This window comes from Schistocerca americana, chromosome 1, assembly GCF_021461395.2.
Source record: "Schistocerca americana isolate TAMUIC-IGC-003095 chromosome 1, iqSchAmer2.1, whole genome shotgun sequence".
Taxonomy (NCBI): domain Eukaryota; kingdom Metazoa; phylum Arthropoda; class Insecta; order Orthoptera; family Acrididae; genus Schistocerca; species Schistocerca americana.
Genome location: NC_060119.1, coordinates 854,179,199 through 854,201,907, shown reverse-complemented (window position 1 = coordinate 854,201,907; position 22,709 = coordinate 854,179,199). Strand labels below are relative to the sequence as shown.

The 22,709-nt window shown below is 45.3% G+C and overlaps 1 protein-coding gene across 1 annotated transcript in view; it reads left to right on the top strand.

The window, feature by feature from the left end:
* The window catches only part of LOC124546791, a 142,842-nt gene that overhangs the window by 103,188 nt on the left and 16,945 nt on the right, over nt 1–22,709 (top strand). Inside the window, exon 6 of the mRNA XM_047125063.1 lies at nt 10,375–10,574. Within this exon, the coding sequence (XP_046981019.1) occupies nt 10,375–10,574 (200 nt within the window). The remainder of the gene's footprint in view (nt 1–10,374; nt 10,575–22,709) is intronic.

The window sequence follows — 22,709 nt, the reverse complement described above, 5'->3', positions numbered from 1 at the left end:
ACCGTTGGGCCCAGCCTTTTGGCCAGCAGCAGTGGTGACTACCAGGTGTTGTGGTGGGCCACAAAGTTCATCAGTTCTTTGGGGTAGATGTTAGTCAGAACAGTTGACCCATCATGCAAATCAGCTGCAGATACATCCTACTGGGCCACCGCCACTGCGGCCTCCCACTCAGTCTTCCAGGTCAGTCCCGACTCCTATTTTTAGCATTGTGCTTCCACGTTACAGCCCTATTCATGCCCACCTCTGCCCTCCCTTCCCTAGCGGTCTCAGACCCCAGCGATGCTCATTCCTACGCTTACCAATGCGGGGTCCCTGGACTTCCACACACCCTACTCATAGCTCTTGCCTCCCCTCCCCACTTTCCAGTGGATATGGCCTTGTCATTGACACAGATGGTGCACAGGCCACTGCCTCAGCCTCAGCAGCTTTATGTCCATCCAGTGAAGTCTCCTTTGGATTTTGGTCGAGTGATGGGGTCCCCAGCACTCTCTCCGCTTCTGTGCTTGAGGTCGGAGCCCATGCCTGGTCATTTTTGGCCCCTCGTGACCTTTTGAGGGAGGAGGGATTTAGTATCCCCACAAGCACACATCGTGATGGCGACATATGAGCTGGCGAGGGTATCGCGGCAGAATAGTGGGGTCAGCTGCCATGGGGGTGCCTGCAACCTGCTGACGGAAGTGCTCACCTCGTGGTGGCAGTAAGCCAGGTGGAACGGTTCTAACGCTGAGTTCAGCCACAGCAGACCTCGCCTTACGCCTCATGCCAAGTGCCATTTTCATCTACTCGGCAATCAGCGGCCCACATCTGCCATGTTTTTGTTTACCTCTGTGCAGGTCTCTACGCGGTTTCAGACTTTCGGCTCCCCGTACATTGTCTCACATGGCCAGTTTTCTTTCCTCTGGTAGCGTTCTGTTCCCTGGCCTGTCGCCGAGCCACTGTCGGCGCATACAGTACCTTGTGTCGGCAGTGTTGTGTAGCGGCGTTGTCACGTCTGCGCAGATACTTTAGTCAATATCCACCTATTTCCATCTTTCACATACAAAATAAACCTTAGCGCGAAGCCTAAACGTAACTAGCTCGTAAGCAGAGCTGGAATGGTACACTGCACATCAAGAACAATGGTCAGCAACCGGAATACATTACAGGGAAATTATTTGTGATTTTCAGCCCCATGACATCCCATATCATGGTATCTGCTGCTTTCCGCTGAAACTGGGCCTTTCACATTCGAATTGACACCGTTTCTCTCAAGTAACACTGTTATCCGAAGATCACTCTACGAGGAGAACGAGTTCTTCTGCAATTTAACTTTCAGTATTTAGTCTTCTCGTCGTTCACGCTGCTATGGGTAACGCAGTCGTTAATTAGGGGAAAAAACTGTCTCAGATTTCAGTTAATTGCTGTTCATTTTATAATACCGTGATAGATTTTGACGCTTTTGTCCTCATCGAATGATACACTTGGCACACATACATCGATTTATGGAACGCTCATCTTAGGGCTACAGTTGCCATCTCGTAACTTGCACTGTCGGACTGGAGACTCAAAGCACTACTCACCAAGTTGCATCCCCAGCGGCTGGTTGCACAACAATGTAAACAAATATTTGCATGCAATAGTGGTGTATTATTTCGTCGTTTTTTACGTCTGTAAACTTTTACTGCTGTACATCAAGTTGCAAATAGAGATTCCAGTGTGAAACGCACAATACCAGACAAATGTGCATGCAGACGACACTTCCTGATGCAGGCAGAAACCATAACTACTGACAATGGTTTAAATGAATAAAACAAGACGCTTACACAGAAACAAGTACACTTTTTTAGTAGTTGCAAGGGCGGACCTGAAATAAGAGTACCTTAAGCGATCAAATTGTGCTGTGCTCAAATGTTGGAGTCGATGCAAGGGACTGGGTTAGTGGAACTGTTTGACATTACATTCACGTTTATCGATTAGGAGGCATCTTTCTTAGAGAGTTCTGCTAATCCAAATACGAAGGTCCCTGTACGATTAAAACTGTTTGTCGTACCGGGACTGGAGCCCGGAACGTCGCCTTTCACGGACACGTACTCTTCCGTCTGATCTATGCAGGCTCGACTCACGGCCCGCCCTCACAGCATTGGCGGCGCTGGTAGCTCTCTCCTGCCTTCCAAACTTCACTGAAGTTCTCCTTCATATCTTGCGAGATAAACACTCCTGGAAGGAAGGATCCTGCAAAGAAATGGCTCAGCCACAACCTAGAGCTGTGTTCGGCAACCATTTATTACTCACGGTACTTCTAAACTCAACACGGCATACCAAAATGTCTGTCCCTTCAAAATCTTGTGATTCTTAACATAATTACGAATTATTATGTTGTTGTGTAATCAGTTATTATTGTTATTATGAAACAGAACTAGACTCCTGTATTTATTTGTTAATAATTTCTAATGCGAATTTTACAGTAAATAACTCTAGTGGTACCTTCCTTGTGCACTGACGGCAGATTCGTGGCAGAGTCGTTGACAAAGCTCGCCTCAATTAATCATCGATGGATTTGAGTCTCTGTCTCCTTAATGTTTTAATTTGACTCAATGTCGAGAAGCCCAGTTCACACAAATATGTAGTTGAAAATGACAATAACAAGTTAACTGTAGCCGGGTATTCACTGCTTTTTGACATCCAAAATGTATCCAAAGGCACTTCGAAAAATTTTTATTTCAATCTTCTGACTGTTCCTCACGCGTAAACCCAAATTATTCGAAAGATATTTCGAGTCCACGAATGGATCACTAACGCACTTATGGTCTTCAACACTCTCTCCACTTTTTTTTTAATTCTGCAGATAGAGCGCTAAATGTTCTGTAACTAAGTCCATCAACACTTTATTATCGTCAGTAATGTGCCAGACAATTGGAAACATCTCACACGATCCGTTTTCAATTGTTTGTATCCACAAGGTACATCCTTATTAATAAATCCTAGAATATTATCCATACTAGTCATAATACTTTCGTTTCTACCTTCCATTATTCTGTTTATTACACATAAACGTATGAAAGTATCGTAAAGATATGCTAACTTATTTTATTGGATAAAAAAACTGACCACACTATATTTTTCCTTTCCGTGAAACGGGTGGGGGGGGGGGCCGATATACCTTTGGTCCCGGGTATGGGAGTCGTTGCCTCATCTCTTTAATTTCAGGCATTCGGATTAAAGCTTCAGTCGTCCAGCTGTCCTGGAATTTGTCCTGTGTTGTCATACTCAGTTCTGAGTGGTACGTGTGTCGGTCTGTCACAGTATAAAGTGACATGTTCGGGAGTTCCCAGTTCACCGCTAGTGCGCGTGGGTGTTTGACTGAGACAGAACCGATGGAGGTGTACTGGATATGGACCATGGCCAGTGAGGAAATGGACCATACCATATGCGGTATATATACGAGGGGTGTTTGAAAAGTCCGTGCAAAAATAAAAACTACTTACGTGTTTGAGGTAAACCTTTTTTTTTTATTTTTCGACATAGTCTCCTTTTGTACACTTCGTCCAACGCTGTTCTAATTCGTTGATCCCTTCCGAATAATAGGAATTGTCCAAGTCTGCAAAATAGCTATTAGTTGCTGCAATCACCTCATCGTTTGAATAAAATCTTTGTCCCACCAGCCATTTCTTCAAATTGGGGAACAAATAGTACTCAGAGGGAGCCAAGTCTGGAGAATAGGGGGGATGTGAAACGAGTTGGAATCCTATTTCCATTAATTTGGCGACCACAACTGCTGAGGTGTGTGCTTGTGCATTGTCGTGACGGAAAAGGACTTTTTTGCAGTCCAGTCACCGGCGTTTTTCTTGCAGCTCGGTTTATCAAACGGCCCAATAACGAGGAATGATATGCACCTGTAATAGTTTTACCCTTTCCAAGCTAGTCGATGAGGATTATCCCTTGCGAATTCCAAAAGACAGTCGCCATTACCTTTCCTGCAGAAGGAATGGTCTTCGCCTTTTTTGGTACAGATTCTCCCTTGGTAACCCATTGTTTAGATTGTTGTTTGGTCTCAGGAGTATAGTAGTGTATCCATGTTTTATCCCCAGTGACGAAACGACGCTGTAAAGTCCTGCGGATTCTTCCTGAACAGCTGCAAACCATCCTTGCAACACTTCACGCGATTCCGTTTTTGGTCAAGCGTGAGCAATCGCGGAACCTATCTTGCAGATACTTTCTGATGGTTCAAATCGCTCTGAGCACTATGGGACTTAACATCTGTGGTCGGCTGTTCCCTAGAACGTAGAACTACTTATACCTAACTAACCTAAGGACATCACACACATCCATGCCCGAGGCAGGATTCGAACCTGCGACCGTAGCGGTCGCGCGGTTCCAGACCGTAGCGCCTAGAACCGCTCGGCCACTGCGGCTGGCATACTTTCTCATGTCCAAATGTTTATACAAAATATTATGTACCCGTTCATTCGAGATGCGCACAGCACTAGCAATCTCACGCACCTTAACTCTTCTGTCATCCATCACCATATCATGGATTTTATCAATGATTTCTGTAGTCGTAACCTCCACAGGGTGTCCAGAACGTTCATCATCACTTGTGCCCATGTGGCCACTCCGAAATTTTTGCAACCACTTATAAACTGTTCTAATCGAAGGTGCAGAATCGCCGTAATGTTTATCAAGCTTCCCTTTAGTCTACTCAGGCGTTTTGGCTTTCATAAAGTAATGTTTAATCACCACACGAAATTCTTTTTCGTTCATTTTTTGACAATCACTCGACTTCCTTGATTCACACGAATGCCAACCACAAAGAAATTGGCCAATATGGCTGAAACTTGGCGTGCATTCTTGCCAAAGATGGTACTAACTAAACATGACCTCGATACGCGTCAGTGGTGCCATCTCTCGAGTTTGCACGGACTTTTCAAACGCCCCTCGTATGTTTTAGCCTCATTCGTTTTGTCGATGCTTGGGGAAAAGTGTAGAAGCGACGCGGCTTACGCCCCTTTTCTTTCAAATGGTTCAAATGGCTCTAGGCACTATGGGACTTAACATCTATTGTCATCAGTTCCCTAGAACTTAGAACTACTTAAACCTAACTAACCTAAGGACATCAATGGCTCTAGGCACTATGGGACTTAACATCTATGGTCATCAGTCCCCTAGAACTTAGAACTACTTAAACCTAACCTAAGGACATCACACTACACCCAGTCATCACAAGGCAGGGAAAATCCCTGACCCCGCCGGGAATCGAACCCGGGAACCTTTTCTTTCGAATCCCATTCTCTCTAGCAGGTAACATTTCGCCAGCGGTTTAGTTGGTACAATTCCATGATGACCTCTCCTATAATGTCAAATACCTTGTCGCGTGTGCCTTTCTTCTACCAGTACGCTGCTGCTCTTTAACGGATGGTGGTGTCAACGGGGCACCCTCCCATCACCACACATAGTGCCTCGGCCAATTCTGTGCCAAAGGCCTCCGACATCCTGAGCAGAACATTTTTTTGGCCACGTCTCTCAATGATTTTATATGTTGCAAGCCTCAGTCGATGCACCCAAGCCCTCGCTGCAAACCATACTATAGGTTCGGGTAGTGCGATATGATTAGTATGTATCGTCTTTATAGGTAGTCTGTATTTTGAAGTATATAGTCTCGTTAATTTATGCACTATTTTCATTACTTTTTCGGTTGTAAGTCTGATATGTTCAACGAACTTCAGTTTATCGTCAACGTGTAAACCTAGATATCTTGTCACTCTTTGCGTTGCAAGGATGTGTTATTTAGCTCGATACTGGCCTCCTTTTAATTTCGCCTTTCAGTAGTAAGTGCATTGTATTATTAGCTGCAGTTGAAAGTTTATTGTTATTATACTATTCATTAATGTCTATGAGGAACTGCGTAATCTCTTGTTCTAAGTGTGTTCTTGAATTTCCCGATACCACTACAAACAAATCATCAGCGTACGCTACTATCTAAGTTACTCTATCATCTCTGTCTGCACTATCAGCAGCTCAACAGCAACATCCCAGAATATGCCCTGTGGGCAGCCTTTGCTAATTTTCTTGACAACTCTTCGGCGGTCCGCTCGCCATTCTACAACTCTGCATCTGTAGTAACCGAGGAAGCTGTTATACGAGGGCAGTTCAATAAGTAATGCAATACATTTTTTTTCTCGGCCAATTTTGGTTGAAAATACCGGAAATTTCTTGTGGAATATTTTCAAACATTCCCGCTTCGTCTCGTATAGTTTCATTGACTTCCGACAGGTGGCAGCACTGTACGGAGCTGTTAAAATGGCGTCTGTAACGGATGTGCGTTGCAAACAATGGGCAGTGATCGAGTTTCTTTTGGCGGAAAACCAGGGCATCTCAGATATTCATAGGCGCTTGCAGAATGTCTACGGTGATCTGGGAGTGGACAAAAGCACGGTGAGTCGTTGGGCAAAGCGTGTGTCATCATCGCCGCAAGGTCAAGCAAGACTGTCTGATCTCCCGCGTGCGGGCCGGCCATGCACAGCTGTGACTCCTGCAATGGCAGAGCGTGCGAACACACTCGTTCGAGATGATCGACGGATCACCATCAAACAACTCAGTGCTCAACTTGACATCTCTGTTGGTAGTGCTGTCACAATTGTTCACCAGTTGGGATATTCAAAGGTTTGTTCCCGCTGGGTCCCTCGTTGTCTAACCGAACACCATAAAGAGCAAAGGAGAACCATCTGTGCGGAATTGCTTGCTCGTCATGTGGCTGAGGATGGCAATTTCTTGTCAAAGATTGTTACAGGCGATGAAACATGGGTTCATCACTTCGAACCTGAAACAAAACGGCAATCAATGGAGTGGCGCCACAACCACTCCCCTACCAAGAAAAAGTTTAAAGCCGTACCCCCAGCCGGTAAAGTCATGGTTACAGTCTTCTGGGACGCTGAAGGGGTTATTCTGTTCGATGTCCTTCCCCATGGTCAAACGATCAACTCTGAAGTGTACTGTGCTACTCTTCAGAAATTGAAGAAACGACTTCAGCGTTTTCGTAGGCACAAAAATCTGAACGAACTTCTCCTTCTTCATGACAACGCAAGACCTCACACAAGTCTTCGCACCCGAGAGGAGCTCACAAAACTTCAGTGGACTGTTCTTCCTCATGCACCCTACAGCCCCGATCTCGCACTGTCGGATTTCCATATGTTTGGCCCAATGAAGGACGCAATCCGTGGGAGGCACTACGCGGATGATGAAGAAGTTATTGATGCAGTACGACGTTGGCTCCGACATCGACCAGTGGAATGGTACCGTGCAGGCATACAGGCCCTCATTTCAAGGTGGCGTAAGGCCGTAGCATTGAATGGAGATTACATTGAAAAATAGTGTTGTGCAGCTAAAAGATTGGGGAATAACCTGGTGTATTTCAATGCTGAATAAAACAACCCCTGTTTCAGAAAAAAAAGTGTTGCATTACTTATTGAACTGCCCTCGTATAAAGCTATTAGGATTTGCATTTGGCTCAACTTTGCGAATAGCGCAGGCCATCAAAGGTTGTCAAAGGCACCACACACTTCAATCAATACTGCCACCATATACAAATTGCATTTGTCCTGTGTGCTCCGAGTTACATGTAAAGTCATATTTACTGCATCGTCGATAGGCTTGTGTGGCCGGAACACACACTGATTTGGACTGATATCCAGAAGCTGTCTGTGAGACTGTAGTCCGTGTCCTGGACCTTGCCTAGTACATTCAGTAGGCAGGTCGGTCTGTGTGATTTGCGGTCTGTTGAGTCCTTGTCTTCCTATTTTTCGATAATCACTGCATCAGCCGTCTTCCTTTGCTGTAAAGAGTTATTAAGTAAGTTCGTCAGGTAGGGGACGATTTGTGGTGCAGCAGCTTTAAGTGTTCAAATGGTTCCAAGCACTATGGGACTTAACATCTGAGGTCATCAGTGCCCTATACTTAGAACTACTTAAACCTAACTAACCTAAGGACATCACACACATCCATGCCTGAGGCAGGATTCGAACCTGCGACCGTAGCAGCAGCGCGGTTCCGAACTGAAGAGCCTAGAACCGCTCGGCCACTGCGGCCGGTTAGCTTTAAATGTTTTCGATTCGACTCCATCTGGGCCCGGAGCTTTTCTACCTGTAAGTTTCTGTATTACCAGCGCAGTCTCCTCACGTGCGAAAGGAGTAGTGATTCCTCCACTTATGTCGTTGATGTCCATTTGTCTGCGTAAGTTTATATGGTGGTGATGGTCGCGTGAAGGGTCATCGTCTGGTAGTAACTTATGTAGCTGATAACCTACCGAGCATCTCTAGCCCTGCGTCATTGTTCCATCTTGTCGCTTTAGTGTTGACATTGCCGTTGGTGTTTGTAGTGTCTCAGTTTATATTTTGAAGGGCTCTCCGCATACGTTACTCTGTAAATTAGTGCTGATAAAATTGTCCCAACGGTCCTGCAGTGCTTTTTGTAATTCTGCTTTGTTTCGTCGTTTGGCTTCAAGATATTGTTACAGCCTGGTTTGTATTTTTTGTGCTGTCTTTGCTCGTTGGTAGCATCGTATTTTCTCTCGTGAGGACTTCCTTATTTTTGTTAATAATGTCGACCACGGTATATTTTGTTTACTTATGTCATTGACCTGTGGGATTGCAGCGATCTGAGGTTTAAGTAGTAGATAAGTTAATAAGTGAATTCTGTAATCAATACTTCCTCGGGTGGTGTGCAAGGGTAATTCTGCTATAGTATCTTTTATTGTCCGCCAGTTTGCCCCGTTCTGCACCAATCGCGGTTGTTGTTAAGTGAATGTGTTTGTGTTTATGTGTGTAACAGTGCGTATAATGATTGTATTGTGATCGCTGTGTGTCGCTCTGTCATTACTTTGCCAGTCAGTGATATGTGTTACAGATGTTCCGTTTGCTAATAAAATGTCTGTGTTACTGATACCTCCGGCATTGCCACACTATGTTGGTGCTTGCCCTACCTTATTGAACACCAAAAGGCTGCAGTGATTTATGACGTCCGTTATTACACGTCCTTTGGGATCTGTCCAATCAGCATGCCAGAGTGCTGAGCGTGGGTTAACGACTGCGAGGATGAGTAATGTTTTGCCCATTATGAAACCTCCTATTTTCTTAATTGAGTTTGCAAAGGATTCAATCAGATATGAGTACTGTCCGTAGAATGACGCGACTATCCATGATACCCTTCTCAATGTAATTTCCGCTCTTACAACGCGTTCAGTATATAGTTGTTATTTTTGTTACTGCAATTCGTGTGTTTGCCACCACGATTGCTGCTTCGGCGTTCTTTACCCCACAATTGTCATACATTGTGTTGGCAGACCAAGTATTTTACCATCACGCGTGTAGGGTTACCGTAAACAAGCGACATCGGCCTGTACTTCGTCCATCAAATCGCTTTTTTTGTGTGCTAACTATTCTACTCCTAATACAATTCAGGTGTACGATCTTGAGGGTGGGGGATATCTTGTCTCTGCATAACTTCTGGGTTCAGTTTCTTTAAATTCGAAGTAAACCCGCTCGTGTGCTCTCACTAAATCCTTGAAGATACTGTTTAGGTCCAAACCGTCTCCTCTCCATGTTCATACCACCGCCAGGAGTCTACAGAGCTCTGGTTTGTGAGTTGGAAGGTTTTCTGTTCGTAGGACCAAGCGATCAGTCTGTTCCGTAGTAGAGTAATTTCTTTCTTTCTGGGTAATTAAGTCGTGTTACTAACTGTAGGGCAGTTTGAAATACATCTCTGTTTTCGAGGCTGTTTAAGCGTAGACTATACTCAAGGTGCATGTTGTCACCTATTGCTCCTTTATGGTGCTTCTGATTATTGCGGAACACTGACCTAGAGGATAATTTTCTGAATTGATTTACACTCTGTAATGGAGTGTGCACTGATGTGAAATTTCCTGGAAGTTTAAAAGGCTGTACCAGGATTCGATCCCGAAAGTTTCAAATCAGTGCACGCTCAGATACAGAATGAAAATTCATTCAGGAAACAAATCCTCTACACCATTTCTCTGCAGTATTATTTCTGTATATATGTGTGTTTTTCTTGTGGATACAAACTGTACACTATTATTGTCACCTTTATGTAAATAATTTGGGACATGTCTTGATAATGGCAAAACTTTGTATCAATAATTACATAATGTTGTAAAACATTGTAATTCATTACAATAAAGGAACTTTTGTTAAAAAAGTCAAAAGTTCTGTGTTCAACTCCCGGTCCAAAACAGTGTTAATCTGCCAGGAAGTTACAAGTCAGTGCGCACTTCGCTGCTGAGTGAAAATTATTAACATTTTTACATTATGTTCACTGCACGTGATTTGGCACGCTGATTTTACTGTTTTCGTTTTCTTTTTTAACTTTTAATCTTGTATGTTACAGGCGGCCGCTACTGAATGAAGGTTTACTAGACTATCACGAGCAGTACCTCTTCTTTCGTGGCGAGTTCAGTGCGCTGTGCAAGGAGCAAGAACCAAAGGCATCACAGATGTTTGCTCTTGCCGACGCATTGTACTCCTTCTATCGTGCCTACTGGTTCAACAGTCTACAGTATTTATCTTCTGCCGAAATTAGAATTATAGGTAAGTTTATTATTATGACTCATTCACTTCAAGTTTAGCCGGCCGGAGTGGCCGTGCGGTTCTAGGCGCTACAGTCTGGAACCGCGCGACCGCTACGGTCGCAGGTTCGAATCCTGCCTCGGACATGGATGTGTGTGATATCCTTAGGTTAACTAGGTTTAAGTAGTTCTCAGTTCTAGGGGACTGATGACCTCAGAAGTTAAGTCCCATAGTGCTCAGAGCCATTTGAACCATTTTGAACGATGAATCCTGCAGGGCTGTCCATAAATCCATAAGAGTACGAAGGGGTGGGGACCTCTTCTGAACAACACGTTGCAAGGCATCCCAGATATGCTCAATAATGTTCATGTCTGGGGAGCTTGGTGGCCAGTCGAAGTGTTTAAACTCAGAAGAGTGTTGCTGGAGCCACTCTGTAGCAATTCTGGACGTGTGGGGTGTCCCTTTGTCCTGCTGGAATTGCCCAAGTCCGTCGGAGTGCACACTGAACATGAATGGATGCAGCTCATCAGACAGGATGCTTACGTACGTGTTACCTGTCAGAGTCGTATCTAGACATATCAGGGGTCCCGTATCACTCCAACTGCACAAGCGCCACACCATTACAGAGCCTCCACCAGCTTGAACAGTCCCCTGCTGACATGCAGAGTCCATGGATTCCTGAGGTTGTCTCCATACCCATACACGTCCATCTGCTCGATACAATCTGAAACGAGACTCGTCCGACCAGGCAACATGTTTCCAGTCAACTACAGTCCAATACCGGTGTTGACGGGCCCAAGCGAGGCATAAAGCTGTGTCGTGCAGTCATCATCCGAAAGCCCATATCGATGATGGTTTCGTTGAATGGTTCGCACGCTGACACTTGTTGATAACCAAGCATTGAAATCTGCAACAATTTGCGATAGGGTTGCACTTCTGTGACATTGGGCAATTCTCTTCAGTCGTCATTGATCCCGTTCTTGCAGGATCCTTTTCCGGCCGCAGCGATATCGGAGATTTGATGTTCTACCGGATTCCAAGCACACTCGTGAAATGGTCGTACGGGAAAATCCCCACTTCATCGCTACCTCGGAGATACTGTGATCCATCGCTCGTTCGCCGACTACAACACCACGTTCTAACTCACTTCAATCTTCATAACCTGTCATTGTAGCAGCAGTAACCGATCTAAAAACAGCGCCAGACACTTGTTCTCTTACATAGACTCTGGCGACCGCAGCACCGTATTCTGCCTGTTTACAAATCTCTGTATTTGAATACCATGTCTATATGTCTCTTTGGTGTTTCAGTGTATTATTGAGTTCTGCACTATACAGGGTGTAAAAGAACTACGTATATTCAATTTTAATGCCTAGAAGAGAGTAGAAGAAAGACTTTTACATATTACAAAAATGTCGCCGTTGGGTTGTGTCGCCGCCAGGAAGGTTTTGATTCTAGTGATATATGATACAGAGGCGGTGTATGCACAACTGGGACCTGCGTACTAATTATTGTATAACACACTCTAAACAACGTGGTGATTCTCGAGTAACGGCTGCGGCCTCAGCCAAATGGGCAAACAGCTCTTCTGAAGCGCCTAGTGATGTCTCGTGCACCAAACGCTTCATCTCGCTCAATAAAAAGAAATCCATCGGAGATCAACATCATGGTTTTTAAAACAATTTGAACACTGGCTTTGAACACGACTGGCGTCAAAACCTTCATGGATCCGTAACGGGGAACGGTGCAGGTTGCACCTGTGACATTTGTGTCAGTTACAAAAGTGTTTCTGCTTATCTCGTCTAAACACTCTGATCTTTTGGCTACGTAGTTATTTTACACGTAATATAAGGCTTGTTTTAAAAATGTCAGTGGGTTTCTGTAACACAGCCGTTACAGACGTACACTGACGGGAAAAAATCGTAACACCAAAAATTAATTACTGGTGAGTAATGAAATTTCGGGAATACGTTTGTCTAGTGATTGACATTGGACGATCACAAGTTAACGTAAGCGCGAGAAGCCATTGCAAATGTGACATACCGGTACGTTAATAACTGCTGTAAACTCCAGAATGTTCAACGTGCATTGTGATGTACAGGTGCCGGGTGTCATTTTGTTGCACTTGGTCGGTTAATAAAGGGACGGTTAATGCTGTTTGTGGATAACACTGGGGATGTCGTCCGATGATGTACCATTCGTGCCCGCTTGTAGACAGATCTGGTAATGGAGCCGGCCAAGACAACATGTCAACATTCTGTAGAGCATGTTGAATCACAACAGCGGTATGTAATCCTGTTCGAAAATACCCCTTGGAATGCTGTTCATGAATGGTAGCCTAGCATTCGAATGACCAGACTGACGTACAAATTTGCAATCAGGATGTGTGGGATAGCTGGCCGGAGTGGCCGAGCGATTCTAGGCGCTACAGTCTGGAACCGCGCGACCGCTACGGTCGCAGGTTCGAATCCTGCCTCGGGCATGGATGTTGTGTGATGTCCTTGGGTTAGTTAGGTTTACGTAGTTCTAAGATCTAGGGGACTGATGACCTCAGATGTTAAGTCCCATAGTGCTCAGAGCCATTTTGCAGGGGATAACCACGAGAGTGATCCTGCTGCCACACGAAATCGCACCCCAGGCCATAGCTCAAGGTATAGGTCCAGTGTGTCTAGCACGCACACAGGTTGGTTGCAGGTGCTGAACTGCCCCCTTGTAACCAACATACGGCCATTACTGGCACCGAGGCAGGACCAGCTTTCATCAGAAAACCCAACAGACCTCCACCCTACCCTCCAATGAGCTCTCACTTGACACCACTGAAGTCGAAAATGGCGGCGATGTGGGGTCAGTGTAGTGCGCGCTAACAGGGCAAGCTGTCCTCCAAGTAACTGATTTCTAACAGTTCGTTGTATCACTGTGGTTCCAACTGCTGGTTTAGATACAGTAAGATGTGATAGAGACTTACGATGGCCTTTCCTTCCGGTAGTGCCACGTGGCCGTCAAGATCCCATTCTTCTTGCGAGCGAACATTCTCGTGAACTCCGCTGCCAGCAACCGTGTACAGTGGCTTCATTTCTGCCAAGTCTTTCTGCAATATCGCAGAAGGAACAGCCGGCTTCTCGTAGCCCTGTTACACACGACCTCTGGTACAAACTCAGTGAAGTTTTAATAATGGCATCTTCGCCGCCTTCAAGGCGTTCTTGACTAATATCAACTCATCACATTCAATCTTGAGAAAACTAATGCTCACGACCATTACAGAGTGTATTTAAAGCAAATCTGATTTGCATCTTCATCTTCACAGTGGCTCTACTAGCGCCACACTTACACGACTGGCGCGTCGGAAATTTAAACAGATATCACCTTTATCCGACTTTCGTGAACATTTAATTACAGTAGACAAACTGTTAATATCTTCCTTACAAATGTTAATATTCTGAACTGTAATAAGACTGAAAAAACCCTGTATGAATGTGTATTAACAGTAGTAGTTACGGTGAAGAATCGTTTTAATAAGTCATTATCGGTTCGGCACACACAAGCGAGCGAGTCAGGCGCGCGACACTGGACTGTGCGGAATAGTAAATGCTCCCGGCGAGAGAGGCGCTGTGGTCGCGCTCGCCGTTAGCCGTCGTGAAACTGCGACGTGGACAAAAGAGAGACGCTAGATTCACCTCGGCAACACTTCTCCGTGACGTCACTATGACGCGAACATCCCCAGTTTCGACCGTCTGGGACTATATAGGTCTGAGAAATGGGAGGAGGCACACGCTACGTATGACCTATGAACATAAGCTTCTTCAAATATTAAGGATCTCTCGAAAACGCGTCGCTGTTGGTACGCTTTGTCGTAATTAAATATGATATAAACATAACAGAAGCTGGAGTCTTCACGCAGTGTTTGAATTTAAAACCGCATCAAAAATTGCAAGATTCTACAGTGGTGTGGTAGAGTATTGGCTAATGAAAACTAATCTAGCTACTACGATGGTTCGCGCCTGCGACATGTAATTTTTTTCCCCTTCGCTTTTCTTAAAAGATTATGGGACTTAAGTAATTTGAGGAAAGCATGCTCTGTAATAATTGATGTTATGTACATATAAGAGCGCTATCTCGCAGGAGAGAGTTATAATTATCAATAATTTACACATTAAGCATGAAACTCGCAAATGCCAGTAGACGTTCATAATAGTTGATCATCTGGTAAAACAAAGTATCACTCAAAATAAAAATCATAGAACAGACTGAGACATTTGAAAAAGAATTAAAACGTACGAAACATAGTGTCAGCCGTCTATAAAGCATTAAAGAAAATTTACGAGCTTGTTATTTTAGGCCGGCCGCGGTGGCCGTGCGGTTCTGGCGCTGCAGTCCGGAACCGCGGGACTGCTACGGTCGCAGGTTCGAATCCTGCCTCGGGCATGGGTGTGTGTGATGTCCTTAGGTTAGTTAGGTTTAAGTAGTTCTAAGTTCTAGGGGACTTATGACCTAAGATGTTGAGTCCCATAGTGCTCAGAGCCATTTGAACCATTTTTGTTATTTTAGGACACTTCTTTTCCAAACGAGAACATTTAAATATGCAGACGTAATGTATTCTGGTACTGGTACGGGAATGCACTGTAGATGTTTTTTCTCATTGTTACTTCAAGAAGTGCAAAGGATGCCACAGTGAATTGTAATTTTTCGCACAAATGAGGACATACTTCACACAACCACCATGCTTTTAACATTGGGGAAGATTATTGTTAATTACTTTTCGTAATACATAATTATGGTAAGTAAATAACGAGTATGAAGTTAGCAGGTTTTCACTTTCAAAGGAAGAAAAGCCAAGAACACTTTGCACTGAATGTACCAATTGAAGATATGACCTACAATGGCTATCACAGTCACATCAATACTCCATATTTATAATCATTTTACGATTTCAGTAGACTGTTATGGTACTACTCCATTTATTACTCTCTTCTTCTTTTTTCTTTCTTGACAAAAAATAAAAACACCTACAGCCGTCCTTATGATTTTATTTTATTTTGTCGCCGTCGGCCTAGAGACGTCCTGCTAAAAGGATGGACATACAAAAGATTTATTACTCTGGTGTGCAAAGCACATAAAGTTTTCTATCCGTAACTAGACAAAACTTCGTTACGTACACACCGATCGGGGTGGTTAGCACACGTATTCCACCGTTCAAACCCACGTCCAGCCATCCTAGGTCGACCACGAAAGGCGATAGTCATCCCTTAACGGTCGAACTGCACTTGCACACGTTCGAGGCCCACGTGACCGACAGGCTGTGGCGCGTACGTCACAGCACGTGACACTGCAAGTCTGAAGAATGACAGCAGCCGTCTCCTGCGAGGAGCGAGGAGCTACGTCAGACCATTTCATTAATTCTTGACTGCGCGTTTAAATGCATTCAAGCTCGCGTCAGTATATGACAAAATTAAGACCTTTGGTGGATGCTTTTTCAGTTACATGTTGATTTCCCGTGGGCCATTCATGGAGCCGAGCGGACTAGCCGACTAATGTGACGTCACAAGTTCGTTTCAGGTCCCGCATTTCTCGTGGACCCCGGTAGATGTCATAGTGACGTCACGGAGAAGTGTTACAGAGGTGAACCTAGCGTGTCCCTCCACGGAGGCTGCGAAGAGCACTCAGTTCATATAACTAACTGCTCACCATCGGAAGAGTGAATCCAGCCAGGCAGGGGAGCAGATTTAGGGTGGGAGAAACCGATACCGATACTGGATAACCAGTATTTTTCGGTATTTGTTTTGTCTCGCTTATAACTGGTTTTCTTTTCATTTTTTACTAATAACCGGGTACAAAACTGGCATATCAGTTTATCACAGCAGCAATGCCAAATTCTTCGGTTTTTAAATAATTCATTTTTTGAAAAACAGGTAATATTTATTCGTAAAATTTCCATTGCCTTGAAATATTGGATTATTATAAAAACTAGGAAAAGCGACCGGAACTATTTTAGTAACAACTCCAGTATGACCTGCCTCCCCCCCCCCCCCCCCCCCTAGATCAGATCCTGGGTACGCCCTTGCTGCAGAGACAATACTGTATCTGTTGCTGTACGGCGTGACCTATTAGACGGTACACATGTTCGTGGAATGTGCAGCACTCGCACGCACCTGGTGTATATGGTAGTGTCTCGCTGTCGTCTTCGAGCATCAGTAATATTACAGAACGATATCGTATCTCGTTTGCGGATGCATTTTTTATTCATTTATCTCTCTTTTGTGAAGTGCGGTAGCAATGAAGTACAATGCTCCATTTGCTTTAAAAGATTAAAAACGAGAGGAGGCACAAAGTACTTGCGATATAATATTACTGTAAGTAGTAGCAATAAAAACCTAAAATCGGATATCTCAGAAGCCGGCTTTTTGAGTTGTTTTAACGATCAGATTAAACTGGAGACAAAACGAACTGGTTGTTTCAGCGGTAACCGCTACCCTTAACTCGCGCAACTGACTGCATGGGCTTAAACGTCGTACATTCCGTAGAAGCGCCGCCCCCCTACTGTTTCCAGTACAGTGAATAGATTTTAACTGCAAACTAGACCCCTCATTTCGTTTATAAGACTGAAACTGATACAGGTTCAAAACGGTTCAAATGGCTCGAAGCACTATGGGACTTAACATCTGAGGTCATCAGTCCCGCCAGCCGGTGTGGCCGAGCGGTTCTAATCGCTTCAGTTTGGAACCGCTACAGTAGCAGGTTCGAATCCTGCCTCGGACATGGATGTGTGTGATGTCCTTAGGTTAGTTAGGTTTAAGTAGTTCTAAGTTCTAGGGGACTGATGACCTCAGATGTTAAGTCCCGCCGGCCGCGGTGGTCTCGCGGTTCTGGGCGCTGTAGTGCGGAACCCCGGGACTGCTGCGGTCGCAGGTTCGAATCCTGCCTCGGGCATGGATGTGTGTGATGTCCTTAGGTTAGTTAGGTTTAAGTAGTTCTAAGTTCTAGGGGACTGATGACCTAAGATGTTAAGTCCAATAGTGCTCAGAGACATTTTTGTTAAGTCCCAAAGTGCTCAGAACCATTTGAGCCATCATCAGTCCCATAGACTTAGAACTACTTAAACCTAACTAACCTAAGGACACCACCCACATCCATGCCCGAGGCAGGATTCGAACCTGCGACCGCAACACCAGCGCTGTTCCCGACAAACATTCTGTAAAGTCAAACTTCAGCGCTCTGGACCTAGACGAGCCGATAGACCCAGACCGACCACCGTGTCATCGTCGGCCAATCGCGCCATCAGATGCAGTACAGAGGGGCATGTGGTCAGTACACAGCTCACCCGGTAGTTGATATTAGGATTCGTGATGAGGGAACCGCTCCTACTGCATCAAACAGCTCCTCAGTTGGCCCCATGAGGCTAAGTGCACCCCATGCCATTTCTCCCACCAAAGAAAAATCCGTGGCAATACCGAGAACCTAACCCAGGTCCTCTGCATTGCAGTCAACGAAGGAGGCGACCCTAACACTACTCTACACCGATTAGCCAGAACATTATGACCACCTACCCAATAGCCGATATGTCCACCTTTAACACACATAACAGTGGCGACACGTCATGTTATGGAAGCAATGAGGCCTCGGTAGATCGCCGGAGGGAGTTGGCACCACGTCTGCACATACAACTCATCCGATTCCCGTAAATTCTGGAATTCTGGGGAGGATTGGGTTCAGAACTGACGAACTCGGAGGGGGGGGGGGGGGGGGGGGAGCACATGAACTGCAATGCAACTCGCCACTTTGTTCCCCGAACCACACTATCGCGCACCTGGCCTTGTGACGTAGCGCATTATCTTGCTGAAAAAAGCTACTGCCGTCTGGAAACGTGACTGTCTTGGAGGGGTGTACGTGGTCTACAACCGTCCTTGGCCGTCATGGTGCCTTGCACGAGCTCCACTGGAACCATGGATGCCCACGTGAATGTTCCACAGAGCATAATGGAGCCGCCACTAGCTTGTCTCCGTCCCGCAGTATACAGTGAGTCCAAAAAGCATTCGTCTAGCTGCGCATCTTTTAGAAAACGAGGTCTGCGTAACATGAAAAGATATGTATATAAAATTTAAAGAACCAGTCATGTAAGAAGCACCTCGGTAAGTCAGTTTTGTTGCAAAGCAAGGAAAGAATTAACATCCAAATCGACAGCAAGGTTAACAAAATAGAATGAGCTAGTTCATAAAGTATTCGTCCACCATCTGAACATGGCGAAATTCTGCGCGCAGTGATTAAGCTATAACGCTGGCCCACGGCACACACTATAGAGTCAAAAGTGCGCGGCCCCACTCTATCGCCTGTTGTGGTTCTGAACGGCGCCGATACAGTGCAGGTAGCGCCACGGGCCGTAAGGGTAGTGGGACGGTGCTGATCGAAAGGACACTTATTCTGCGCTTACATAATGAGTACAAATCTTCTTACGAGATCTCTAAAGTAGTCGGTAGACCTAAATCGACGGTTCAGTCGAGAATAGATCGATTTTGCGCAACAAAATCCTTAAGAAACCAACCACGTACCGGACGCCCTCACACTTTGACTGATGCAGACGTGCGACTTATCATGAGGAAAATGAAGAAGAAACCTAAAATCAGCACTCCTAAGTTGGCTGGGGAGTTAGAGTATAGGGGAATGAAGGTATGAGCCAACACAATCAGGAATACCTTCAAAACGTATGGGTATCACGGCCGGGTAGCGCGCAAGAAATTTTGTTTCAGTGAACGAAATCAGAAGAAACGTCTTCATTTTGCAATGGAACATAGATTCAACAAGGAAGACTTATGGAATAGAGTAATATTTTCTTGATTGGCGACTCCATGGAGTGTTCTGTGCACCACGACCAGATAATGGATGTAATTGGAAGGAGAAACAGCCTTGGTCGTATTTTTTTGTTTTATTATCCGCAAAATCGATTTTCGGTCACTTAGTGACCATCCTCAGTACTGTAATATACAATTAAAATTGTTAGGCACTGGTATTAACAGGCTTAGAGCGGTCACATGTGTTTACAGCATTGAGGATGGTCACTAAGTGACCGAAAATCGATTTTGCGGATAATAAAACAAAAAAATACGACCAAGGCTATTTCTCCTTCCAGTAATATTTTCTGATAACAGTAAATATAACGTATTCGGGTCGGTTGGCAGGCGAATGGTGCGGCGTAAGAAGAATGCGGAGATATTGCCATGCAATCTTGTGCCAACGGTTAAACACAGTGGTGGCTCCCTGATGGTGTGAGGCTGTGTGAGTGCTGCAGGTGTTGGAAAATTACATTTCATAGACGATAAAATGGCTCACCATTTGTGTATCAACATTTTAAAGGACAATCTGAATCCTAGCGCCGAAAAATTAGGTCTGCAAGGAAATCAAATTTTTCAACAAGATAACGACCTGAAGCATATGGCTCTAAATACAAGGCTGTGGCTTCTGTACAGTACCCCAAGAAACTTAACACCCCTCCTCAGAGCCCAGACATTAATCCTACTGAACACCTTTGGAAAGTACTGGCAGATAGCATCAGGAGAAGACACATTTCTAACAAGAGAGATCTAAAAGAAGCACTTCAAGACGAATGGGACAAAATTCCAGCCTCTCTGACGGCAAACTTAGTCAAGTCGATGCCCAGATGACTACAAGCGGTAATAGCTGCAAAGGGAAACCCCACTAAATATTAATTCTTGTAACTGAAAACATATTTTCAGACTGTAAATTTTAAAAAATATGAGTGGACGAATACTTCTTGAAGTAGCCTTTGAATAAGTTCTTCTTCTTTTGCTACTGCCTTGATCCCGCATTGTGCGCAGGGTCGGCAGGGTTAAGTATGGACTTGGCATGGTTAATTTGAAGGGGTGGACGGATGCCCTTCCTGCCGCCACCCCATACTCCCTGGGGCGTAAGTAGTGTAAAAATGGTTCTATGTGACTTAACTTCTGAGGTCATCAGTCCCCTAGAACTTAGAACTAATTAAACCTAACTAACCTAAGGGCATCACACACATCCATTCCCGAGGCAGGGTTCGAACCTGCGACCGTAGCGCTCGGAAGTAGTGTACCCCAGCTCTCTGCGTCTAGTGTAAAGCGTGAAATAGTGTGAACGTGTTGCAAATGTCTGCGAGTCATGTAACTGATGCGGGACGTGGGGACCAGCCCGGTATTCACCTAGTAGGATGTGGAAAACCGCCTAAAAACCACATCCAGGCTGGCCGGCACACCGGCCGTCGTCGTTAATCCGCCAGGCGGATTCGATCTGGGGCCGGCGCGCCTACCCGAGTCCAGGAGGCAGCACGTTAGCGCTCTCAGGTATCTGGCGGGTTCCATTTTTGTCAAATTTGCTATCGTTCTGGATGTATTTATTTGCTGTTCAACAACAAAAATGACTTACCAAGGTTCGTTGCGTATGACTTTATGTTCACACTTTCCTTTCACGTGACATATGCCGGAAGGCGACGGATTCGCGCCCTCCCATCGGCATAATGAAGAAGGTATCGAGACTCATCAGACCTTGCAACGTTCTGCCACTGCGCTAACGTCCAGTGTAGATGGCCATGTGCCCATTTCTGTCCTACTTGCTAATGACGTTGTGTTAACATTGGCACAAGCATGGATCATCGGCTACAGAGGCCCATCGTTAGGAGTATTCGGTCCACTGTGTGTTCAGACACAGTTCGCTGCCTGTCCTGTTTTACCAGCCTGGTCAGCCTACAACATCCGACATCTGTAATGAGGAATGGCCGCCTGACCCCACGATTTCTGGCCGTGGTTTCACCTTGGCTTCGCCACGTGTTGAGGACACTAAGCACAGCACCCAACAAGTCGTGCAGTTTCCGAAATTCTCGTGCCGAGCCTCCGGGCAATCACAACAATCACAATCACCCCTCCGTCAAACTCAGATCGCGCGCCTTCCCCATTCTACACACAGACAGCACTCTCACTGATGCTACATGAACCATGCATGTATCTGACTAGCAGCCCTCCTTAAAAGAAAAAAAAAAAAAAAAAAAAAAAAAGCCTCTGAGCACTATGGGACTCAACTACTGAGGTCATTAGTCCCCTAGAACTTAGAACTAGTTAAACCTAACTAACCTAAGGACATCACACACATCCATGCCCGAGGCAGGATTCGAACCTGAGACCGTAGCGGTCTCGCGGCTCCAGAACTGCAGCGCCTAGAACCGCACGGCCACTTCGGCTGGCTAGCAGCCCTTCCTCGCCAGGTGACGCTGCTATCGCCTGGAAGGGTTTATATCGATAGTAGGTCGGTGGTCATAATGTTCTGGTTGATCAGTGTGTACAGGACGTTACAAAAAGCTACGGCCAAACATTCAGGAAACATTCCTCACACACAAATAAAGAAAAGATGTTATGTGGACATGTGTCCGGAAACGCTTAATTTCCACGTTAGAGCTCATTTTACTTTCGTCAGTATTTACTGTACTTCCTCGATTCACCGCCAGTTGGCCCAATTGGAGGAAGGTCATGTTGACTTCAGTGCTTGTGTTGACATGCGACTCATTGCTCTACAGTACCAGCATCAAGCACATCAGTACGCAGCATCAAGAGGTAGTGTTCATCACGACCGTGGTTTTGCAGTAGGTGCAATGTTTACAAATGCGGAGTTGGCAGATGCCCATTTGATGTATGGATTAGCACGGGGCAATAGCCGTGGCGCGGTACGTTTGTATCGAGACAGATTTCCAGAAAGAAGGTGTCCTGACAGGAAGACGTTTGAAGTAATTGATCGGCGTCTTAGGGAGCACGGAACATTCCAGCCTATGACTCGCGACTGGGCAAGACCTACAATGACGAGGACACCTGCAATGGAAGAGGCAATTCTTCGTGCAGTTGACGATAACCCTAATGTCAGCGTCAGAGAAGTTGCTGCTGTACAAGGTAACGTTGACCACGTCACTGTATGGAGAGTGCTACGGGAGAACCAGTTGTTTCCGTACCATGTACAGCGTGTGCAGGCACTATCAGCAGCTGATCGGCCTCCACGGGTACACTTCTGCGAATGGTTCATCCAACAATGTGTCAATCCTCATTTCAGTGCAAATGTTCTCTTTACGGATGAGGCTTCATTCCAACGTGATCAAATTGTAAATTTTCACAATCAACATGTGTGGGCTGACGAGAATCC